The following is a 26,225-nucleotide window of genomic DNA, read 5'->3' as shown; positions in this document are numbered from 1 at the left end:
TTTCCACCATAATTTGCAAATACATTCATTAAAAATCCTACAATGTGATTTTCTGGATATTTTTCCCTCATTTTGTCTGTCATAGTTGAAGTGTACCTATGATGAAAATGACAGGCCTCTCATCTTTTTAAGTGGGAGAACTTGAACAATTGGTGGCTGACTAAATACTTTTTTTGCCCCACTGTATGTTATCACACTGGCATGCAGAGTGCAAAGAGAACCTAATAATCACACATTCATATCTGGCTTAATGTCCTTATTGGGGAGTGTTATTAAAACGGTATAATCTGAGTGCATGTTTCACCACTTTGCTCTTAACGAGAGTTTCATCTGGATCATCCGTCTCAATCTCCATGATTAGGCTCCAGATACTCCACACTGTATCAGTATCACATACTAAACTCCACTTTATTTTTCTGTCTCCATTCTCGCCGTCTCCCCCTTTATGCCTGACGTAAATAACTTTACCCCTAACTGCACACATACGCTCTGTGCCATAGGACATTGCATTCTGATAATGGATTATAAACCATGCGCGCGCACACACACACACAGTTACAGAAAGGTTACAGTAAGACAATGTGCAGGGTTCAAGTCCGATGCAGCTCCACCCGGCTCTCACCAGGGTGGGAACGGCGTGTCAGGGGTCGGAATGCCGGGTCGGAACGCTTCGACCGGCGGTCTTTGAAGATGAGCCGTCATAGGGAATGGTTGGGGAAATGCTCTGTTGGACTTTTATATATCTAAAGACTTCCCTTCACTCTGCTTGAGACGAGAGGAGCAAGCAGCAGCGCTGTGACACACACACACACGAAGGAAAGGAAAATGTCAAAGAAACATGTAACAAGAAAAAAGCCAGGAAGAGAAGCCCTAAACAAGTGAAATACAATCCGAACCAATCCCACCCATGACTTCCTCTACAGTGTGTGGCTGGTAGATACTCACATACAGCACAGACTGTTTACACCAAGACCATGACAGAACATTTGTTAACTGAGAATATACACTACTCACAGTACACTATAAAGTAAACCAGAAACGTTTATCGTCAAAGAGCATGCCTGTATTCTGAAAAGCCCTGTGTCAATTGCAGTTTAAGATATTGTGTTTTACTGTATGCTTGAGAATTGATGGTGTTGATATTAAGAGGAATGAGCTTCACTGAGGCAGAACTGTGAAGTATCTATCTGATACTGTGTTTATGGAAGAAAGATCTCAGATCTACAGTAGGAGGTCCTCCAGAGCAGAGCAACAAGCTATACTATCCCACGATCCAACAGCAACCTGTCCAGACCACAGGAACAACTTCTGGTTGGCCAGCTGTTTGTTCCAGCAAATATTCACACACTGTGCAGACACAGGGACACACACACACACACACACACACACACACATCTGACTGCTCCCGCCTGCCTTTCATTCCATCTTCTGACTGAGTTCCCTGTCTGTAGTACTGAACCATTCATACCCCTCCCATCAACCATGAGAAACTTGGAATATTCTGAGTGCATTCGGACAATCACTCCCCCACCCTGGTCTGACCACAACCCCGCCTGGGCAGGGTCCCGTTACCGGTGACCGTTTGGGAGCGGATACCAATGCAAGCTCACAAAGAGCTGTTTCAAAGCCTTGCAAACAAATTATCTTCCTCCTGAACAATACCATTACACTCTATCTGCAAATTCACACTGCTTATTTCCCCTCACTGGGCATAGAATATGATTGTGTGTGTGTTTAACAGGCTTCTTACTATGCCACACACCCTATCATTCTACGTAGAGACAGTGTAAAGAAAGCTCTCTCAGTACTAAGAGACAGCCTTAGGTACTGAAAGCCTCTACCTTTGAAGGAAAACACCTAAATATAACTGCTACATAAGGAATCCTGTGGGGGGTTGATAAAATGATGATGCTAATCTCACGTAGATGATACGGATTATGACTATCTGACATGCACTGTCAACACACAGAGATAGGCCCTATTGTGTTTGTGACAACCTCCAAGTGCGGTTACAACGCGTAAGCAAACAACAACATACCAGGATGACACCAACTGACATTCTGTAACTGACACACACTGCCAAATCAGCCCAGCCAGTATCAACCAGCCATTTCTCAGTAATCACTGGCCCGTTCATTCACAGTGATGGTTTTTACCTGGGTGCTGTCCTAACTGCGTGGAGCAGATTTTCTGTAATGACTTGAATACACAACGATACATTCTTCACAATTTAATTGAGCTAGTGTTCAGAAAGGCCAACAAACATTTGGGATTCTTCAAATGTCTTAGCACCTTAAATAATTGTGTAGAAGTGTAGGCCTACTACAGTACTAGTGTGATCTGTGGATGTGTTATCAGGAGTGACGTGGGGGTTTAAATATGAGAACTAAGGGCTAAGTCATAATGTTGTTTACACTCTTCTCTGATCCAGACTATAACAGGGTACACTACATACATTGATGAACACTAACACTATGTACACTAGTTCACAGAACAATAACCAAACACGATTTATATTATTGTGAAAATGCTTTACGGAGGCGATATTCATTGTTTTGAGAGCCAATTACGGAACATTGTGAAAGGAAAACTAGGTTTGTGTCAAGGTTTATTAAGTGTCAGGCAACAGCCAAGGAGATCATCTGTGACAGTAATATCTTAATCTGGGATAACATGAGGTTACAATATGCCAGGGGGGAATAACTGATTAAGGAAAGATCCCCAACAGAGTTACTGGCAATTCCAAGATTACACATCACACAGCACTGATTGACAGTCAGATAAAAGACCTCACTGTATCCCTCTCTCTCTCTCGCTCTCTTCTCCTGTGTGAATCGCAACAAATAATCTGCTCAGAACCCAGCCAACGATCATCAAAAGCTGTGCTATAAATTCTCAGACAACCCAAAGATTCCTAGATGCCCATCCAGACTCCATTCACCTACCCAAGGATGTCAGAGTACAAAAATCAGTTAACCACCTGACTGAGGAACTCAATTTAACCTTGTGTAATACCCTAGATGCAGTTGCACCCCTAAAAACAAAAAACATTTGTCATAAGAAACTAGCTCCCTGGTATACATAAAATACCCGAGCTCTGAAGCAAGCTTCCAGAAAATTGGAACGGAAATGGCGCTACACTAGTCTTCCGACTAGCTTGAAAAGACCGTACCAGGCAGTATCGAAGAGCCCTCACTGCTACTCGATCATCCTATTTATCTAACTTAAGTGAGGAGAATAAGAACAACCTAAAATGTATTTTTGATGCTATCGCAAAGCTAACTAAAAAGCAGCATTCCCCAAGAGAGGATGGCTTTCACTTCAGCAGTGATAAATTCATAAACTTATTTGACGAAAAGATCATGATCATTAGAAAGCAAATTACGGACACCTCTTTAAATCTGAGTATTTCATATTTCTCAGTTGTCCTGAGTCTGCACAACACTGCCAGGACCTAGGATCAAGGGAAACAGATCTCTTAACATTGATGAAAAAAGTAATGGCCTCTAAACCTTCAAGCTGCATACTGGACCCTATTCCAACTAAACTACTGAAAGAGCTGCTTCCTGTGCTTGGTCCTCCTATGTTGAACATAATAAACGGCTCTCTATCCACCGGATGTGTACCAAACTCGCTAAAAGTGGCAGTAATAAAGCCTCTCTTGAAAAATCCAAACCTTGACCCAGAAAATATAAAAAAGTATTGGCCTAAATTGAATCTCTCATTCCTCTCAAAAACTTTGAAAGAGCTGTGGCGCAGCAACTCACTGCCTTCCTGAAGACAAACAATGTATACGAAACGCTTCAGTCTGGTTTTAGATCCAATCCTAGCACTGAGACTGCACTTGTGAAGGTGCTTGCTAAATGACCTTTTAATGGAGTCAGACCAAGGCGCCTAGACCTTAGTGCTGCTTTTGATACCATCGATCACCACATTCATTTGGAGAGATTGTAAACCCAAATTGGTCAACACGGACAAGTTCTGGCCTGGTTTAGATCTTATCTGTCGGGAAGATATCAGTTTGTCTCTGTGGATGGTTTGTCCTCTGACAAATCAACTGTAAATTTCGGTGTTCCTCAAGGCTCCGTTTTCGGACCACTGTTGCTTTCACTATATATTTTACCTCTTGGAAACATAATGTTAACTTTCACTGCTATGCAGACGACATACAGCTGTACATTTCGATGAAACATGGTGAAGCCCCAAAATTACCCTCCTTGGAAGCCTATGTTTCAGACATAAGGAAGTGAATCTGACAACTAATCTTGATGGTTGTACAGTAGTCTCAAAAAGGAAAACTGAAGGACCTCGGCGTTACTCTGGACTCTGATCTCTTTTTTTGACGAACATATCTAGACTGCTTCAAGGACAGCTTTTTTCCATCTACGTAACATTGCAAAATTCTGAAACTTTGTCAAAAAATGCAGAAAAATGTATCCATGCTTTTGTCTCTTCTAGATTAGACTACTGCAATGCTCTACTTTCCGGCTACCCGGATAAAGCACTAAATAAACTTCAGTTAGTGCTAAACACGGCTGCTAGAATCTTAACTAGAACCAAAAAATGTGATCATATTACTCCAGTGCTAGCCTCTCTACACTGGCTTCTTACTAAGGCTAGCGCTGATTTCAAGGTTTTACTGCTAACCGACAAAGCATTACATGGGCTTGCTCCTACCCATCTTTCCAAATTGGTCCTGCTGTACATACCTACACGTACGCTACGGTCACAAGATGCCGGTCTCCTTACTGTCCCTAGAATTTCTAAGCAAACAGCTGTAGGCTGGCCCAGGGGTGTGAAGGTGAATGGAAAGGCACTGGAGCAACGACCCACCCTTGCTGTCTCTGCCTGGCCGGTTCCCCTCTCTCCGCTGGGATTATATGCCTCTAACCCTATTACGGGGGCTGAGTCACTGGCTTACTGGTCCTCTTCCATGCAATCCAAAGGAGTGGTGCGTCACTTGAGTGGGTTGAGTCACTGACGTGATCTTCCTGTCCGGGTTGGCATCCCCCCTCGGGTTCGTGCCGTGGGGGAGATCTTTGTGGGCTACACTCGGCCTCGTCTCAGGATAGTAAGTTGGTGGTTGAAGATATCCCTCTAGTGGTGTGGGGGCTGTGCTTTGGCAAAGTGGGTGGGGTTATATCCTGCCTGTTTGGCCCTGTCCGGGGGCATTGTCGGACGGGGCCACAGTGTCTTCCGACCCCGTCTCAGCCTCAAGTATTTATGCTGCAATAGTTTATGGGGGCTAGGGTCACTCTGTTTTATCTGGAGTTTTTCTCCTGTCTTATCCATAAAAAAATCGGCAGTTTCCAGCTACAATAGTCATTTACAACATTAACAATGTCTACACTGTATTTCTGATCAATTTGATGTTATTTTAAAGGGACAAAAAAAAACATTAGATTTTCTATTAAATATAAGACATTTCTAAGTGACCCCAAACCTTTGAATGGTAGTGTATGTGTGATATATATATATATATATGGCTCTGGAACAAAAGATCCATTGCTAACGTCCATTTAACATTGGTAAGATATCAGTCCTCTGGTCCCTGAGGCAGGGGAGGTAATGGGTGACAGGCTGGTAATACCTTCATGCCTCTCAAACGTAAACACCATCCACACAGAGTGAATGAAGACATATCCCTGAAGGGCTGAGAGAGAAACATCTGGGGATCAGGCATCTCTCTCTCTCTAAAATGTGCAGTATCTCGTTTGGGGATTTTAGAGCTGTGATTGCAGCCAGAACTATGCAAGTCAAAACACAATCCAGTTCCACATCAGCCAAACAAAGAAGCCCACAGAGCCTCAAACGCTCAGTCAAAAATCACCACTCAGCACTCGGCTGCTCCTGTCTGCCTGACAGACACCTAGCTGGCTCATCGACTCACACACAGACAGTACACACGCAAGTACACATACATAGTGAACTTGCACGTACACACACACACACACACACATCTTTGTTTGGGAGCTTAACTGGCAACTTTTTATTTTACTAGGTAAAATAACTGAGAACTCAGTCTCATTTACAGCAATGACCTGGGGAATAGTTACAGAGAAGAAGAGGAGGAATGAGCCAATTGGAAGCTAGGGATGATTTGGTGGCCGTGGATGGTATGAGGGCCAGATTGGGAATTTAGCCAGGACACCGGGGTTAACACACACACACACACAATTAATGAGCATTTAGCAAGAGGGGTGACGGAATGTCGGGAAGTGTGTGTCGGCATGAGCCTTGCAGTGTGTGTTCGCTCTCTCTGCTGTAGGTTAACTCATCACACAGACACTGGTGATGAAGAGGCGACGCTGAGTGGAAAGAGAGGCTAGGGCACTGCAACCTTCCCAAAACGTTCCCTTAACATTCCTTTCCCCAATCATCCAAATAATGAGGGGGAAAGCCATAGATACACAAACAGTGTTTGTATTTATTAAGGATCCCAGCAGCTACTCTTCCTTGGGTCCAGCAAAATTAAGGCAGTTTATACAATTTTTTAATTATTACAATAATTCACAACACACTGTGTACCCTCAGGCCCCTACTCCACCTCTACCACATATCTACAGTACTAAATCAATGTGTGTGTATGGTGTGCATGTTATCGTGTGTGTGTGTGTGTGCCAATGTTTGTGTTGCTTCACCGTCCCCGCCGTTCCATTAGGTGTTTTTTAAATCTAATTTTACTGCTTGCATCAGTTACTTCATGTGGAATAGAGTTCCATGTAGTCATGGCACAGGCACGCATGAACACACACACACACAGGCACGCACGAACACACACACACACAGGCACGCACGAACACACACACACACAGGCACGCACGAACACACAGGCACGCACGAACACACACACACAGGCACGTACGAACACACACACACAGGCACGCACGAACACACACACACACACGAACACACACACACACACACGCACAAACACACACACACACACACGCACAAACACACACACACACACACACGCACGAACACACACACACACACGCACGAACACACACACGCACGAACACACACACACACACACGCACGAACATACACACACAGGCACGCACGAACACACACACACGCACAGGCACGCACAGGCACACACAGGCACACACACAGGCATGCTCGCACACAGGCACACACACAGGCACGCTCGCACACCCAGGCACGCATGCACGAACGCACACAAACACAGGCACACACACAGGCACGCACAGACACGCACACACACACACAGGCGCACACGCACACACAGGCAGGAACAGGCACACACTCGCACACACATGCACACACACGCACAGGCACACACACAGGCAGACACACACACAGGCAGACACACACACAGGCAGACACACACACAGGCAGACACACACACAGGCAGACACACGCACACACAGGCACACACACGCACACACAGGCACACACACACAGGCACACATACACACTTCCTAGGTTCCTGAGTTGGTGTCAAAGACATATACACCCCAGCAGACCATGGACAGATTGTATGAGATCAAACCCTGTGGGGAAGACTGGATCGGGCCTCACTGTCAGACAGCCAGGAGGCCTGGACAGATTGTATGAGATCAAACCCTGTGGGGAAGACTGGATCGGGCCTCACTGTCAGACAGCCAAGAGGCCTGGACAGTTTGGACAGTTAGAGGGGAGAGTGTGAACGCTTCCCAGAATACGGTTTGTGTATCTATGGCTTTCCCCCTCATTATTTGGATGATTGGGGAAAGGAATGTTAGGGGAACGTTTTGGGAAGGTTGCAGTGCCCTAGCCTCTCTTTCCACTCAGCGTCGCCTCTTCATCACCAGTGTCTGTGTGATGAGTTAACCTACAGCAGAGAGAGCGAACACACACTGCAAGGCTCATGCCGACACACACTTCCCGACATTCCATCCCCCTATTTGTGTGTGTGAGATGGAGAAGTGCGGAAAGACAACAGTGTATGTTGTCTTTGGAGCTCTACCCACTGTACATGGCAAGACACAAACAGAGAGACAGATTATGTTCTGTTTCCCGTTACACACACCAGCACAGACATACCATTTCAGGACCACCAGCTGCAGCATAGGCATGTCTCTATGAGTGAGATCTTCCACGTTCTAAGAGACACTTCTACACACGGAGGAAACCTGGCCTGACATGGGTTTCTACTGAAGAAAACATTTCATCACTGTCTATGGTACGTTGCAATGCCAGATCGGATTTCCTTATTGTCAACAGACAATTATGAGACTTCTATTTTCATATTCCTCACTTTCCACTTTCACACACACCCTAAGAGAGCATTTAAAAGTAGCCATTAACTCACCTTGCCCTCACAAACAGACAAAGAACATAAATTAGCGTGAACACCCTGTACAGGTAACTTACAAAATAAATGAAACACTTGAGTAAATGAGGGATACAAAGTACATTGAAAGTAGGTGCTTTCACCCAGGTGTGGCTCCTGAGTAAATTAAGCAGTGAACATCCCATGTTTAGGGCCAGGTATAAAATGTCCATTTGCTCATTATTTTGGCTACCATGGCTAGAAGAAGAGATCAGGGACTTGATAGAGGGGTCTTAAATAAGCATAGAGGGTTTAGTGTGTGTGTGTCTTAGTCACCAGATCTCAACCCAATTAAACACTAATAGGAGATTCTGGAACAGCGTTTTCCACCACCATCAACTAAACACCAAATGGTGTGGCATCCCTGCAAGAGAGGTCCAGACACTTGAAGAATCTATGCCAAGGTGCATTGAATCTGTTCTGGCTCATGGTGGCCAAACTCCCTATGAAGTCACAATGTTGGTGTTTCCTTTATTTTGGCAGTTCCTGTATCTGTGACTAGCCGTGACTGGTGTAGCTAGTTTGTGATGAATTGGTATCATTGTGTGGCAAGTGTCTGTCATTTAGATGAATGGTTTTCCATCTCAGTGGAACCATCCATCACCAGCCTCTCTGCCTGGCAGGACAAGTTAGGGGGACAGATAGGTGAGAGTGCTTGACAGGTCATGTGGATGGTTGACAGATGAGCAGTAAGACTTAACTGCCACGTGTTAGCGTTCGCCTAGGACACTGAAGTAGTATCAATAGTAGTGGCTATTAGTGGCTCACAGGGCTTAATGAAAAACAAATAGACCAAGACCATGTCATCTGCAAACAGTATACCATCAGATAATTTTCTATTTAGAGTTCTAAATAGGGGGGGGGGGATTCCAATGGCATACAAAAATACCTTCATTAAAAAGACTAGACTGGTTAAAACAATTACCCCACATTTAGATCACTATCTGCTGTCATTATTCACTCCTCCACACTCCCGCTCTCGTATCTCTCCCTCCCTCCAACCTCCCTCTCTCCTATCTCTCCCTCCCTCCACACTCCCGCTCTCCTATCTCTCCCTCCCTCCACACTCCCTCCACACTCCCGCTCTCCTATCTCTCCCTCCCTCCAACCTCCCTCTCTCCTATCTCTCCCTCCCTCCACACTACCTCTCTACTCACTAATCTAAAGTGAGATTAGGGCTAGGCGGTATACTCTATTTTATGATATCCCGGTATTGATGCAGGGACCGGTTTGGGTTTTTACTTTACCCTCTATACCGGTATTTGAATGTTTAGTTTGTTAAATGTCATATGCCGTGTGTAATGTCAATTTTGACAGTTTACATGGCTACTTGAGTCATCTCTCTCCGTGCCACTTTCCACACAGACCTAACCATGCCCTGTCACTCAAGGATGTTCCTCAACCACGAGACACTTTCCACACAGACCTAACCATGCCCTGTCACTCAAGGATGTTCAGCAACCACGAGACACTTTCCACACAGACCTAACCATGCCCTGTCACTCAAGGATGTTCCTCAACCACGAGACACTTTCCACACAGACCTAACCATGCCCTGTCACTCAAGGATGTTCCTCAACCAAGAGACACTTTCCACACAGACCTAACCATGCCCTGTCACTCAAGGATGTTCCTCAACCACGAGACACTTTCCACACAGACCTAACCATGCCACGTCACTCAAGGATGTTCCTCAACCACGAGACACTTTCCACACAGACCTAACCATGCCACGTCACTCAAGGAGCGCATTTGATGTTCCTCAACCACTAGACGCTTGCGTTCAGTCTACATGGTCAACGTAGCACACGCAACAATGTTGATGACAACGATGCTGTTTTCACTTTGCTTCTTAATATAAATCCACTAGTGTTCTATAATTACACTATTACTTTGTGTTTCTTACATCAGCAAACAGCTAGTTTGTATTTTCTTAGCAAGTTGCCCTAAATCATTTTATCAGCATGTTGATTGCAAGACACGTAGGGCTAATACTCTCAACCACTGCTACTGTAACTTCCACGATGCATACAAAGCCCTCCCCCACCTTCCCTTCGGCATCTTGCTCGTCCCGTACCAGTGACGAGAACCATTCAACGCTGGTCTGACCAATCGGAAGCCACGCTCCAAGATTGTTTTGATCATGCGGACTGGAATATGTTCCGATCAGCCTCGGAGGACAATATTGACCTAAACGCTGACTCAGTGAGTGCATTTATAAATAAGTGCATTGGAGACAGGCAGTATTTTAATGTTTGGATAAAAAACGTTCCCAAAGTAAACTGCCTATTTTTCAGGCCCAGAAGCTAGAATATGCATATAATTGGCAGATTAGGATAGAAAACACTCTAAAAAGTGTCCAAAACTGTCAAAATATTGTCTGTGAGTATAACAGAACTGATATTGCAGGCGAAAACCTGAGGAAAATCCAACCAGGAAGTGCTGTTTTTCGAAACTACTCTGTTCCATTGCAAGCCTATCCTCCGTTTAAAGGGATATCAACCAGATTCCTTTCCTTATGGCTTCCACAGGGTGTGAACAGTCTTTAGACATAGTTTCAGGCTTTCATTCTGAAAAATGAGCGATAATGATCACATCGCGTCAGTGGATAGCTAGGTGTCCCCAGATTTGTTAATGCGTGCGACACAGGAACGAGACCTTCTCTCTCTCTCCTATTGAAAAGGCTACCGTCCGGTTGAAATATTATTTATTATTTATTGTAAAAACAACCTGAGGATTGATTTAAAAAACATTTGACATGTTTCTACGAACTTTACGGATACTATTTTCTGCCCGTCGTGACTTGCCTGTGGATTACTCAACAAAGCGCGCCAACCAAATGGAGGTTTCTGGATATAAAAATAATCTTTATCGAACAAAACAAACATTTATTGTGTAACTGGAAGTCTCATGAGTGCAAACATCCAAAGATCAAAGGTAAGCGATTAATTTTTTTCTGACTTGCTTGACCAATCTACTTTGCTGCTAGCGGTTTGTAATGTGGTCATGTGATAATGAACTAGAATGTATTGGCCTGAACGTTACACTGTCGACACAAATGTATTTTACCCTTATTGGAATGTATAGGCCACCTTCCACCAAAAGTGTGTTTTTTGATCAGTTTAATAACATGCTTAGGGAAGGTGATTTTGGGAAAGAGGTCATCTTAATGGGAGATTTTAATATTAATTATGAAGACAAGTCTGGTAGGAAAACCCTCGAATGATTCACTAATACCTTTGACCTTACACAGCTAGTTAAAGGGCCAACCAGGGTGACTTGTTGCTCTAAAACACAGATTGATTTGGTGTACTTGATTCCAACCTCTCTTTTAAAAAGCATGTGAAAAAGGTCATTCAAATAACCAAATTCAACCTAGCTAATTTCCAATTTATACGAAATTGTTTGACTACAGAGGTAGCAAAACTGTACTTCAAATCTATGATACTCCCCCACTTAACATACTGCTTGACTAGTTGGGCCCAAGCTTGCTCCTACAACATTAAAACCTATTCAGTCTGTCTACAAACAGGCTCTCAAAGTGCTTGATAGGAAGCCCAATAGCCATCATCACTGTTACATCCTCAGAAAGCATGAGCTCCTGAGTGGGGAAAATCTTGTGCAATACACAGACACATGTCTTGTATTCAAGATCCTAAATGGCCTGGCTCCCCCTCCACTCAGTATTTTTGTTAAACAGAAAACCCAAACATATGGCAGCAGATGCACAAGGTCTGCCATGAGAGGTGACTGTATAGTTCCCCTAAGGAAAAGCACCTTTAGTAAATCCGCTTTCGCTGTGAGAGTTTTCCATGTCTGGAATACACTGCCATCAGACACACATAATTGCACCACATATCACACTTTCACAAAATGCATGAAGACATGGCTAAAGGTCAATCAGATTTGGTCCCTAGCTGTGTGTTGCCGCTTTCCATGTTGTCTGTAGCTTGTGAGGTGTGGAAACACTTTGTTGCTTTTATGAATATTGTCTTGCTTGTCCTATGTTGCTCTGTCTGTATGCTACGTCTTGCTTGTCCTATGTTGCTCTGTCTGTATGCTACGTCTTGCTTGTCCTATGTTGCTCTGTCTGTATGCTACGTCTTGCTTGTCCTATGTTGCTCTGTCTGTATGCTACGCCTTTGCTTGTCCTATGTTGCTCTGTCTGTATGCTACGTCTTGCTTGTCCTATGTTGCTCTGTCTGTATGCTACGTCTTGCTTGTCCTATGTTGCTCTGTCTGTATGCTACGTCTTGCTTGTCCTATGTTGCTCTGTCTGTATGCTACGTCTTGCTTGTCCTATGTTGCTCTGTCTGTATGCTACGTCTTGCTTGTCCTATGTTGCTCTGTCTGTATGCTACGTCTTGCTTGTCCTATTTTTATTTTTATTAATTTTTTTAAATTTTACCTTTATTTAACTAGGCAAGTCAGTTAAGAACAAATTCTTATTTATTTTCAATGATGGCCTAGGAACAGTGGGTTAACTGCCTGTTCAGGGGCAGAACGACAGATTTGTACCTTGTCAGCTCGGGGGTTTGAACTTGCAACCTTCCGGTTACTAGTCCAACACTAACCACTAGGCTACCCTATGTTGCTCTATCCTACCAATCCTCGACTTGGGCGATGTCATTTACAAAATAGCCTCCAACACTCTACTCAGAAAACTGAAGGCAATCTATCACAGTGTCATCCGTTTTGTCACCAAAGCCCCATATACCATCCACCACTGCGACCTGTACGCTCTCGTCGGCTGGTCCTCTCTACATATTCGTCGCCAGACCCACTGGCTCCAGGTCATCTATAAGTCTTTGCTATGTAAAGTTCCACTTTCTCAGCTCACTGGTCACGATAACAACACCCACCCATAGCACGCGCTCCAGCACGTATCTCTCACTGGTCACCCCCAAAGCCAGCACCCCCTTTGGCCGCCTTTCCTTCCAGTTCTCTGCTGCCAATGACTGGAACGAATTGCAAAAATCACTGAAGTTGGAGACTTATATCTCCCTAACTAACTTTAAACATAAGCTATCTGAGCAGCTAACCGATCGCTGCAGCTGTACGTACCTATAAATAGCACATCCAATCTACCTACCTCATCCGCATATTGTTTTTATTTACTTTTTTGCACACCAGTATTTATACTGATGTGCTGAAATTCGTTTTGGTTGAAGTTGAATTGAACAGCATCAAACAATCAGAAAGGAGAAAGACCCCTTGAAATCACTTAGAATGTATGTGTTGCCACCCTAGGATCACTCACTACTCATAAAGCACCCTAGGATCACTCACTACTCATAAAGCACCCTAGGATCACTCACTACTCATAAAGCACCCTAGGATCACTCACTACTCATAAAGCACCCGGGGATCACTCACTACTCATAAAGCACCCTAGGATCACTCACTACTCATAAAGCACCCTCGGATCAATCACTACTCATAAAGCACCCTAGGATCACTCACTACTCATAAAGCACCCTAGGATCACTCACTACTCATAAAGCACCCTAGGATCACTCACTACTCATAAAGCACCCTAGGATCACTCACTACTCATAAAGCACCCTAGGATCACTCACTACTCATAAAGCACCCTCGGATCACTCACTACTCATAAAGCACCCTCGGATCACTCACTACTTATAAAGCACCCTAGGATCCCTCACTACTCATAAAGCACCCTAGGATCACTCACTACTCATAAAGCAAATGTACTACTTTTATTATTCAAAAACTTTTTTTTTTAAACAGTCAAATACAGTCAGACAGCCCAATTTTTTTTTTTTTTTTAAATACCATGATATAATATTTTGGCCATATCGCCCAGCCCTAAGTGAGATCACAACACATTACAGTGAATTAAGTTAGTAATGCAGCAAATGGCCCTCTCTCTCTCTCTCTCTCTCTCTCTCTCTCTCTCACACACACACACACAAAAAACACATGTTTAACTAAGGAAGATGATTCTTCTAAGGAAGAATTACAACACTGGTATTACCATTTTATATTTGTATTGCAGTTTAATTCATAGACTTACATTTAAGCTGTGCGGTAATAGAGCTCAACCAGCTCATGGGCTAAGAAGCAAGCCAGCCGCAGCCAACACTCGGAAGGAAAACTCAAAACAAACTAGAAAATTACACAAACAACCCATTACACCTCTTTAGTAAAGGAAGACTTAGTGTGTATTGCACAAAGTGTGTAAGCTCTACACATCTACTAAATGAGCTTCTGTCACCATGTGTGTGTATGTGGATGAACGAGTCTGTACTGATGATAGACAAGAAGGGCCCTATCAAGGAGGAGACTCATTTGTCTCATACTGCATGCCATGCACAGCCTGACCACTAGAAATAGATGTTGGTCGTTTGAAAAAGGTACTGACAACGTCGATATACTGTACGCCTTCCTCTGCGCTTTAAAAAAACAAAAAATATTGTCCAAGCCTTCCCCAAAGCATAGCCCTAACATTAACCATTCAGATTTAAATGCCTGAACTGTTGACCTTGAGTGGATTCTGTTTTAACCCTGTAACCACGCAGAATTTATTTGAAGGTTAAATAAAATAAAATTCTCCCTCCCTGCTGCCATCTATCTGTCACAGGAGGAACTAAGGTCTTACACTGTACACTGTAGTAATAGGCCTTTCTCTATAGGCAAGTCTAGTACCTGAGTCAGACACAGTCTGTCAATCATTCAATAAAAATCACTCTCATAGCGATTTACTAAAAGTAACTTCGCACCTCCTAATTAACAGAAAGAAAAAAACGTAAAAATGTAAAGTAAAAGTCAAGACAATGTTTCCGGGCTTAAAAATAAAATATAACATTTTTGCAGATGCTGTATAAATCTGTCCCATAATGTAGTACAACAAAAACCTCTCCCCTCATTTCAAATCACTGAGCACGGAAAGGACAGACTTGCTTATCTTGGCATGGAGCAGTCTATTCTTAATTTAAAGTTAACTTTCACCCTAGTGAAGCCAGCCCAGTCCACCAAGAACCAACCTTTCAAAACATGCCTATAGGTGTCTCTGCCTTCCTGACTGCTCAGGGGCCGAGCTAGACTGACTGACCACAGTGAGTAGACAACAAGGGCAAATCAGGCCAGTCTGTCTTGTTCATGTAAGAAATAGGAACTATGGCCAGAGTAAAATATAAGTATTTTCTGCTGCCTCGCTCTCGATTTGTCATAAGCAAAGAAATCTCAATATAATCTAATTATTTAGGCACGGAATGAGGCAGTTTCTCACACACACACACACACACATACACACACACACACACACACACAGAGAGAGAGCTGAGCCTGCCACCGGAGGGGATGATTGGAGGATGGTAATGTAAACACCAATCAGAGAGGGCGGGTAAACCTAGCCAATGGGGTGTTAAGGGGAACACACAACACAGAAAGCATTCTGCTCTCATCTCGCATAAAGCAGCTCGTATAATCACACATCACACTGCCCAGGGTATGTTATCTTCAGCCTTGATGATCTGGGGTAGTGGGGAGGCTGTAGTGATACTAGAACATTTAACTGTACCACCGTATAATTAAATAGTATACTTAGAGAAATAGGGAAATGTGTAGATGGATTAAAGAACTGTTTCTCTGTGGTTAAACAACGAGGTTGTTTGGCTCTTAAACCCTACTGTCTCCTCCAGGTCTACTAACTAGGGTGCATTTTAGGATGCCCTCAAGAACAAAACAAAAGCAAATAGGCAATGACTTCCCAAACCACAGGTAATAGCCAGGGCAAATCCTCTCCTCACCGCACCGGGAATCCCAAAGCAATGGATTCATTTTAAAATACACACAGAATCACACACAATGCAACTTGGTACTTTTAAATCAACTACTTTTACCAACACAGACGTCACATTACAAAATATGACTACTCACTAGTCATGTGAAATATGTTGTGAATGTATTGTAATGTTTTAAATGTATAACTGCCTTCATTTTGCTGGACCCCAAGAAGATTGATAATGGGGATCCATAAGAAATACAACTACAAAGACAAACAAAACCAACAACAGTCGAGGCTTTTTAAAAGCCCTCCCAGATTTGAGGAAAACAGGCGCGGTAAACCCAGCTTTCAGTAAACCACTGGCGTGGGAGCTACTGTACAGTCAAGCCGGATGTGGGAAGAAGAAGAAAGAACAAGGGATAAAAGGAGCAGAGAAAAGAAGGATGCTGATAAAAGAGGATGTTTTAAGCACTTTATTTTCTGTTGTATGAGCTGCTGCTTATCTTATCTGACTGAACGTGAGGCTGGCCCGATACACCACATACTGTACCCTCACTGGAGCGGAAACCCATCACACACTGACACTCGCCACCCCCTCCGTGTCCCTCCCTCTCTCGCCGCCCCCTCCGTGTCGCTCCCTCTCTCGCCGCCCCCTCCGTGTCGCTCCCTCTCTCGCCGCCCCCTCCGTGTCGCTCCCTCTCTCGCCGCCCCCTCCGTGTCGCTCCCTCTCTCGCCGCCCCCTCCGTGTCGCTCCCTCTCTCGCCGCCCCCTCCGTGTCGCTCCCTCTCTCGCCGCCCCCTCCGTGTCGCTCCCTCTCTCGCCGCCCCCTCCGTGTCCCTCCCTCTCTCGCCGCCCCCTCCGTGTCGCTCCCTCTCGCCGCCCCCTCCGTGCCGCTCCCTCTCGTCGCCCCCTCCGTGTCCCTCCCTCTCTCGCCACCCCTCCGTGTCCCTCCCTCTCTCGTCACCCCCTCCGTGTCCCTCCCTCTCTCGTCACCCCTCCGTGTCCCTCCCTCTCTCGTCACCCCTCCGTGTCCCTCCCTCTCTCTCCACCCCCTCCGTGGCCCTCCCTCTCTCGTCACCCCCTCCGTGGCCCTCCCTCTCTCGTCACCCCCTCCCTCTCTCGTCACCCCCTCCTTGTCCCCTCCTCAGTCAGTGTTAATAATTCAGCTCCATACTACCACCACTCTCCCCTGACAGCTGCATGTGAATGGCTGTTTTACAGGTGATTGGCTGTTTTAGACAGACACCTTTGGGCTTTTGTTCCTTCTCTGTACCTGACAGAGCGCCTCAGTGAGAGAAAACAATGAAACGGTGTTCAGACTGATGTTTTAACCATTCATATCCACACCTGCATTCACACAGCATCATGCATATTTCAAAAGGGAAGTTTCCAAACTATTCATCCCCTAAGCCGGTATTTAAGATTGATATAACATTTATTATCATTTTATTACCATCATTATAGCCCCTGTCGACACCTGTAGTCACACTGGTCATGCATATTTCAAAAGGGAAGTTTCCAACTAATATATTTTAAATACAGATTGAGATGACAGAAGTGTAATAGTGACTGTAATAAACCTACTGTCTATCTCATTTTAGACTGGACACAGAGCTCAGAACAAAGCCCTGTTATGGTAGATAGGGATAAGTATCTTAATGAAAACCCTTATGTTTGCTGCGTTTCTTTAGTGATTGTCTTTTGATGTTGCAGCTGGCTGGGTCCCTAGCCCTCCAGTGTCCGTCCACAATTCCCTAACTACTCCCTCCTAGCAGTACTGTTCTTAATGACTCTCTGAGGAAACAAGCACCCACTCAGACAAACTCATACGAAAACACAGAGCGCACAAAAATATAGAGATTTAATAGACTGACTCACACAGGGCTAACTATTCCGGGTTTCCCTGGAAATAACTAAATACAATGCTCTGACACAGAGAGAGGAAGTGAGGTAGAGAGATGAGTAGCTCCTGTGAATGATCTTTTCCTCTCTGGTGAGACTGGAAACGTCACTATGGTTTCCTGCTAGTAATCCAGAGGGCTCGTCTATTAGCCAGCCAGCGACTCAGGAGTCTGGGATGGCATAGGCTCACTAGTGAACAAACAAAGAAATACAGAAACTACTCTGTATGTATGTGTCCATGTTGGGTCCAGGAAGGATCGTCCACATAGGTGGTTTAGAGCAAAGTCATGGTCTCTCTCTCTCAAACATGCACCACACACACACACACACACACACACACACACACACACACACACACACACAGAATGCGGTTCTTTGTGTTGTTCAGATCCCAGAGTCTGCAGGGGCAGTACAGAAGGTGTAGGCGTTACACAGGTTTCTCCTGGGATCCACTGGAGGAGATCTCCAACAAAAGGGACATTGTGCCACACGCACAGACAAACACACACACAAGAACCACTACATCCTGCCTCATCAACCCCAATATCCTCTCCAGATTTACAGCCCCGATTACCATGTTTCAGCTTGGGTTTCTAGTTTAACAATATTATGACCCACGTAGCAGTCAATACAAATGGAAAAAATACAAATAAAAGTATTTAAAAAAACATTCACAGAGGGAATTCAAACTCATTACACCAAAAGTCAAGGCTATTTTCCCTATGCTCGAATAAACGGGAGGAAAGTTTTAGCACTAGAGTGGAGCACATTTTTTATTTTACCTTTATTTAACCAGGCAAGTCAGTTAAGAACAAATTCTTATTTTCAATGACGGCCTAGGAACAGTGTGTTAACTGCCTGTTCAGGGGCAGAATGACAGATTTGTACCTTGTCAGCTCAGGGGTTTGAACTTGCAACCTTCCGGGTACTAGTCCAACGCTCTAACCACTAGGCTACCCTGCCGCCCCGAGCTAGCCTGGATTAAGAACTATCATGTCCATGGTGTGAATAAAGTCTAATGTAAAGCATTGTGGAAGTAGATGTCCTACCTTGACGTGGCTCTGGGCTCCCAGGTTGTAGATTTCTGTAGGTTTGACCTGGTTGATGATCTTCACCAGGCAAGTGCTGTCTGTCAGGTCCCCATAGTGTAGCTTCATGTCTGAGAAACACACACACACAACACACACACACACACACACACACACACACACACACACACACACACACAAACTCTTACTAAGGGCAATAATAACTATACACCTCACCCAGGTACCATAAAGAGCTCACCAACACCACAGGATAAGTTATATATTCATTGTGTTATGTCAGGGTGAGGGCACCTGTCAGAAGACAATGATAGCTTATAACAACTATTACAGATCATTACTGATCAAAAGCAAAACCTGGAAAGAACTGACCCACACCTGTTGAAAAGCTCGACATCACACTACCTGAAACAAACGTACAGTTTGAGTAGATGATACTACGTTAACGGGAAGATCATTTGGGTGGGTGGCCTTTGGGGTTTTCTGTTCCCGTAAAGTTGAGTGAATCTTGTCAGTTGACTGGATTCAAGCACTGGATTCAGTGAATCACTTCTCAATGGAGTTTTGCCTCATCTGGGCAAAGATGATCAGATTCACATACAGTGGGGCAAAAAAGTATTTAGTCAGCCACAAATTGTGCAAGTTCTCCCACTTAAAAAGATGAGGCCTGTAATTGTCATCAAAGGTACACGTGAACTATGACAGACAAAATGAGAAGAAAAAAACCCCAGAAAATCACATTGTAGGATTTTTAATGAATTTATTTGCAAATTATGGTGGAAAATAAGTATTTGGTCAATAACAAAAGTTTATCTCAATACTTTGTTATATACCCTTTGTTGGCAATGACAGAGGTCAAACGTTTTCTGTAAGTCTTCACACACTGTTGCTGGTATTTTGGCCCATTCCTCCATGCAGATCTCCTCTAGAGCAGTGATGTTTTGGGGCTGTTGCTGGGCAACACGGACTTTCAACTCCCTCCAAAGATTTTCTATGGGGTTGAGATCTGGAGACTGGCTAGGCCACTACAGGACCTTGAAATGCTTCTTACGAAGCCACTCCTTCGTTTCCCGGGCAGTGTGTTTGGGATCATTGTCATGCTGAAAGACCCAGCCACGTTTCATCTTCAATGCCCTTGCTGATGGAAGGAGATTTTCACTCAAAATCTCACGATACATGGCCCCATTCATTCTTTCCTTTTTACGCGGATCAGTCGTCCTGGTCCCTTTGCAGAAAAACAGCCCGAAAGCATGATGTTTCCACCCCCATGCTTCACAGTAGGTATGGTGTTCTTTGGATGCAACTCTGCATTCTTTGTCCTCCAAACACGACGAGTTGAGTTTTTACCAAAAAGTCCTATTTTGGTTTCATCTGACCATATGATATTCTCCCAATCTTCTCTTGGATCATCCAGATGCTCTCTAGCAAACTTCAGACTGGCCTGGACATGTACTAGCTTAAGCAGGGGGACACGTCTGGCACTGCAGGATTTGAGTCCCTGGCGGCGTAGTGTGTTACTGATGGTAGGCTTTGTTACTTTGGTCCCAGCTCTCTGCAGGTCATTCACTAGGTCCCCCCGTGTGGTTCTGGGATTTTTGCTCACCGTTCTTGTGATCATTTTGACCCCACGGGGTGAGATCTTGCGTGGAGCCCCAGATCGAGGGAGATTATCAGTGGTCTTGTATGTCTTCCATTTCCTAATAAATGGCTCCCACAGTTGATGTCTTCAAACCAAGCTGCTTACCTATTGCAGATTCAGTCTTCCCAGCCTGGTGCAGGTCTACAATTTTGTTTCTGGTGTCCTTTGACAGATCTTTGGTCTTGGCCATAGTGGAGTTTGGAGTGTGACTGTTTGAGGTTGTGGACAGGTGTCTTTTATACTGATAAGTTCAAACAGGTGCCATTAATACAGGTAACGAGTGGAGGACAGAGGAGCCTCTTAAAGAAGAAGTTACAGGTCTGTGAGAGCCAGAAATCTTGCTTGTTTTTAGGTGACCAGATACTTATTTTCCACCATAATTTGCAAATAAATTCATTAAAAATCCTACAATGTTATTTTCTGGATTTTTTTCCCTCATTTTGTCTGTCATAGTTGAAGTGTACCTATGATGAAAATTACAGGCCTCTCATCTTTTTAATTGGGAGAACTTGCACAATTAGTGGCTGACTAAATACTTTTTTGCTCCACTGTAATAGATACGGTTTATAATGATAATACACAGTAAGGAGATTGGAGTTTGAGTTCATAGTTCGTAGGTCAAATCAATGAAAACAAATTGGGGAAAAAAGAGCACAGTCATGACAGAGAGGGTGATTTAAAAGGCACATTGAATTGTTTGCTCCAGTGCCTGAAGATAAAATGGCTAATAGTGACATCATCAATGGCTGTCAGGTCTCACCAATCACATCTCTCTGTCCGAGTGTTCTGAGAATTTGAAAACTGAAATCTGAAAGCTTGTAAGAGAGATCTCAGAGAGTAAAACACCCCTTCACCTTAAGGCATACATATACGACTGGCGCTATAGAGCAAAATTCATTGTCTGGTTTTTTGATGTTAACGTGACTATTATGCCAAACACAGAGATGGCATTTTTCACCATTACATTTAATTTACTATGAGTTTTTTTTCTCAGTATTACAGTGAATGAGACAGCATCAACACCAAAAAGACCAACTAAAGAGATGGGTATAATCAGAGTAGCAATAGTGGAGGCTACTGTTCAGAAGACACCCATTTTCCCATTTCAGATAACCAACCTGATGTTTGATTAATTGTAAAATTACACTTACGGCCACCTGTAGTTCCATCCTCTGGTGATAATAATGATAACGAGTTAGATGTAGATAAGTTAGAGGAGCTCAACAAACTTACAGTAATGCTGTTATCATTTTATCACTGCACATCTAAGTAGCAAAAATAAAAGTGGGCATTTTCGTTTTTAGTATGGTTCATATTTTCCTAGTTCGCTAGGCTTACCCCAACTTAATTGTGAACTTAACAATACCTTATACTACGAAATCATTTGTATTGTTTTTATGAGAACAGTACTGTATGAGTATATAAAGAGAGTAACTTTAAAGCTCCAGCTGAACTGTAACTAACTAAAGAAGAGTTGAAGGTCAGAAGGTTGAAGGTCAGTACTTACTTCCCTCAGTGTGTGTCTGGGGGTTCTGGTACAGGTGCTCAATACGACCGGTGTTGAAAGAGCTGGATCTTCGCAGGATACCATGAACCTGCAGGGGGGAATACATGGGCTACACTTATCTGTCCATCACGCATGTAAACAACTAGCTCTAATCGCACTGATTGGTTAAGTCATTTAATGAGCTAAATGTAAAACACTTGATTTCACAGGTTAAAAAAGGAACAGAAAGAAACAAAATACACCTTGTTTAGAGGATCAAACTTTATTTTGCTGGTCAGAAAAGTGGAACGAAAAAAAGAAAAAAAAAAGTAGAAACCATTGAAAAATAATTTTGGTTCCAACCCCTGACTCTAGGAGATAGATTGGATTCATTACAATCTCCAAACATTCTCCTTCCCCATCTCCCAATCTACATGTGAGGGAGTAGGGAGGTGGTTTTGGGGGAGTTCTGGGGATGCATAGGAAGCTCTGTTGTGAAGAGATAGTAATGTGCTCCCCAGTTCCCCAGCTAAGACGACATTGTGCCCTGACCACACTTCCTTTATTCACTCTCCACTTCCTGCCTGCCTGTCCGTCTCTCTATCATCCCCCCTCGCAACGAGTCCCCAGTCTGGAGCCTGGAGCAGAGCCACTTCCTGTGGTGCCTGAAGACACTTCCTGTCCACTGTGGGCTAGTTCCACAAGAGCAGGGCTGGTATGACTGGGAGCACATTACTGAGAAGACATCGTGCCCAGACCTCACTTCCTTTATTCACTCTCCACTTCCTGCCTGCGCCTCGATCATCCCCCCTGATTGTGAAGATATCGGCTATTTTGAAGGCGGCTTTACGTGCAATGATGGTGATACGTGGTTGTTTTACCTACCTTTGTTAAATGTACTAATTGAATTTCACTCTGGATAAAAGCATCTACTAAATAAAATATGTAAAAGTGTGGGGCGGGGGGATACTGCTAAACCATCCAGGGGAAATTAAATCATTCAGCTACTGCAGAGAAAACAGATCCAGAGCTCGCACAGAGAGTGTGGGTATGTTTGTGTCTGATGTAATGTCACAGAAGTCACATAGCAAGAGTTTTAGCTACGTACTCCTATTCAGTCAGCAGCCCCCTGTAAAACTGTGTGACCAAAAGGCCATGTTGACTTTGATGGAGCTGTGCTCCTGAGAACAGTGCGTAACAGCAGCAGGTGAAAGTGATGAATGATCTCGCTCATGGCCATATAATAACAGCCATTTCCTGGTTAATGGTCTGACCCCGAGGTTAAAGGTCAGAGGTTAACAGAGCCAGTGTCACACAGAGGTTACAAAGGTTACAGGCAGGTCCAAAATGATTGGCACCCTCGATAAAGATGAGCAAAAAAGACTGTATAAAATAAATCATACAAATACTGAGCTATATTATTGCATGCTCCAAAAAATATACTAAGACAATTGCTCAGAGAAAGCAATGTTGTTTAACAAGTTAATAAAACAAAATCGAATAAAAAATAGGTGTCACAATTACTGGCACCTTCGTTTTCAATAGTCCGGCACCCTCCCTAGTGAAGATAACGGCACTGAGCCTACTTTCACAAATGTTTTTGAGATTGGAGAGAATAGTGCTTCATTTCAATTAAAACGTGTGCCTTGTTAAAAGTTCAAATTAACTTGCCTCGTTAAATAAAGGTTCAATTTCAAAAAGATATATATATCTGATGTGACTGAGGTGTGAGTCTGCCTGTCAGTCTTCTCTCGGCAGCTCGGATAGAGCTTATCTAGGGAATGTGTGTGTATAGCAGTGTGGATGTCTGAGGCACAGAAGAGAGAGGCAGGGTGTGTATCCCAGTCTGGGAGCCTCTCCCTGGGAGTCTCTCTCACCTCATAGCCCTTCTCCAGCAGGAACTCAGCCAGGTAGGAGCCATCCTGAAACACAGACAAAACACACAGGTCTGTTAGAGAGCAACACATGCATGACTGTGTGTGTTGGAGTGTTTTCACCCATTCAATAAGGTCTTGTACCCATGTAGCCTAACTTCTCTTCTCCCCCTCAGACTGCACATTCTGGGACATTCCAAACCAGTCATGGCATTCCCTCTCCCTAACCTCCATCCCAGTTTCCTCCACCTACCCACACACAACCCCACCCCCCAACACTTCCTCTCCGGGTCTGGGGGTGATTTGGCCACAGACCTCTGGCCATCCAGACCAGAGGGGAACATGTGAGGAAGAAAGTTGGAAGAGAATTAGATTTCAGTCTACCAACCAAGGCTAAGCAATGTTGGAGTAAACTGGTCCCAGATCAGTTTGTGCTGTCTTTCCAACTCCTAATGACAACAACCATCACGAGGCCCCAGCCTCGGTATAGACTCCATGGGAGCTGTGAGCTAAGGATATAAACATAGCACACCAACCAAATATAATTCAAATGAATTTATCAGGTCAGAGGTTCCAAGACCATTTTATTCATTCTATTTCTATGGTCCACCACTCAAGTCAGAGGGATGTGTAGCTCATTGTGTATCATGGTTATGTTAGTGCAGCTAAGCACTGTCAGAAGAGATCAGTATGAAACCTCACTCATTATGGGCCGTCTACCACAGTTCAGAATAGACCAGTATCATAGGATGGAGTTCAGTGTAGTTCAGGTGGAATCAGTGGTCACCACAGTATGAAGGATCAGCTCTATTAGGCCCCTGCTTTGGCAAGGTGAGTTCACTGTGGTTCACTGTGGTTCAGGTGGGTTCACAGTGGTTCACAGTGGTCCAGATGGGTTCACTGTGGTCCAGGTGGGTTCACTGTGGTCCAGGTGGGTTCACTGTGGTCCAGGTGGGTTCACTGTGGTCCAGGTGGGTTCACTGTCGTCCAGGTGAGTTCACTGTGGTCCAGGTGAGTTCACTGTGGTCCAGGTGGGTTCACTGTGGTACACTGTGGTTCAGGTGGGTTCACTGTGGTACACTGTGGTTCAGGTGGGTTCACTGTGGTCCAGGTGGGTTCACTGTGGTCCAGGTGGGTTCACTGTGGTCCAGGTGAGTTCACTGTGGTCCAGGTGAGTTCACTGTGGTCCAGGTGAGTTCACTGTGGTCCAGGTGAGTTCACTGTGGTCCAGGTGAGTTCACTGTGGTACACTGTGGTTCAGGTGGGTTCACTGTGGTACACTGTGGTTCAGGTGGGTTCACGGTGGTTCAGGTGGGTTCACTGTGGTTCAGGTGGGTTCACTGTGGTTCAGGTGGGTTCACTGTGGTTCAGGAGGGGGCTCTGGCTCTTTGGTTCTGGGTCTAGCTCTATGGAAGGTGGCACTGAAGCCTGACTAAGCACAGCCTGACTTGGTAGTTGGTACCCAGAGATAGGTTGGCACTGCCAGCCTGGCACCACACCAGCCTGGCACCACACCATGTAGCCTCTCCCTTCCCAGGTGCATCCCAAATGGCACCCTATGCTTTCCAGGGTCCTGGTCAAAAGTAGTCCACTATATAGGGAATAGGGTGCCATTTGGGCACCCTATTCCATAACCCTGTGCCATTCAATGCCCCGTCCCCCGGGTCCTGTCATGTTTTCCTGACCCTGTGCCATTCAATGCCCCGTCCCCCGGGTCCTGTCATGTTTTCCTGACCCTGTGCCATTCAATGCCCCGTCCCCCGGGTCCTGTCATGTTTTCCTGACCCTGTGCCATTCAATGCCCTGTCCCCCGGGTCCTGTCATGTTTTCCTGACCCTGTGCCATTCAATGCCCCGTCCCCCGGGTCCTGTCATGTTTTCCTGACCCTGTGCCATTCAATGCCCCGTCCCCCGGGTCCTGTCATGTTTCCCTGACCCTGTGCCATTCAATGCCCCGTCCCCCGGGTCCTGTCATGTTTTCCTGACCCTGTGCCATTCAATGCCCCGTCCCCCGGGTCCTGTCATGTTTTCCTGACCCTGTGCCATTCAATGCCCCGTCTCCCGGGTCCTGTCATGTTTTCCTGACCCTGTGCCATTCAATGCCCCGTCTCCCGGGTCCTGTCATGTTTTCCTGACCCTGTGCCATTCAATGCCCCGTCCCCCGGGTCCTGTCATGTTTTCCTGACCC

At 44.8% G+C, this 26,225-nt stretch overlaps 1 protein-coding gene across 2 annotated transcripts in view; it reads right to left on the bottom strand.

Moving 5' to 3' along the window:
- Window positions 1–26,225, bottom strand: part of gmds (GDP-mannose 4,6-dehydratase) — a 195,862-nt gene that overhangs the window by 147,488 nt on the left and 22,149 nt on the right. Inside the window, exons 2-5 of one of the 2 annotated variants that reach the window (XM_065009167.1) lie at window positions 24,042–24,086; window positions 22,186–22,273; window positions 21,830–21,850; window positions 19,043–19,152 (exon numbers count right to left, since the gene is read on the bottom strand). In XM_065009167.1, coding sequence (XP_064865239.1) covers window positions 19,043–19,152; window positions 21,830–21,850; window positions 22,186–22,273; window positions 24,042–24,086 — 264 coding nt within the window. The remainder of the gene's footprint in view (window positions 1–19,042; window positions 19,153–21,829; window positions 21,851–22,185; window positions 22,274–24,041; window positions 24,087–26,225) is intronic. The other variant, XM_065009168.1, reaches the window with a different exon arrangement.

The sequence above is a fragment of the Oncorhynchus nerka genome, linkage group LG24, assembly GCF_034236695.1.
Source record: "Oncorhynchus nerka isolate Pitt River linkage group LG24, Oner_Uvic_2.0, whole genome shotgun sequence".
Classification (NCBI taxonomy): Eukaryota; Metazoa; Chordata; class Actinopteri; order Salmoniformes; family Salmonidae; genus Oncorhynchus; species Oncorhynchus nerka.
Note: the sequence above shows the minus strand (reverse complement) of the source record. Positions and strands in the feature narration are given on the sequence as shown.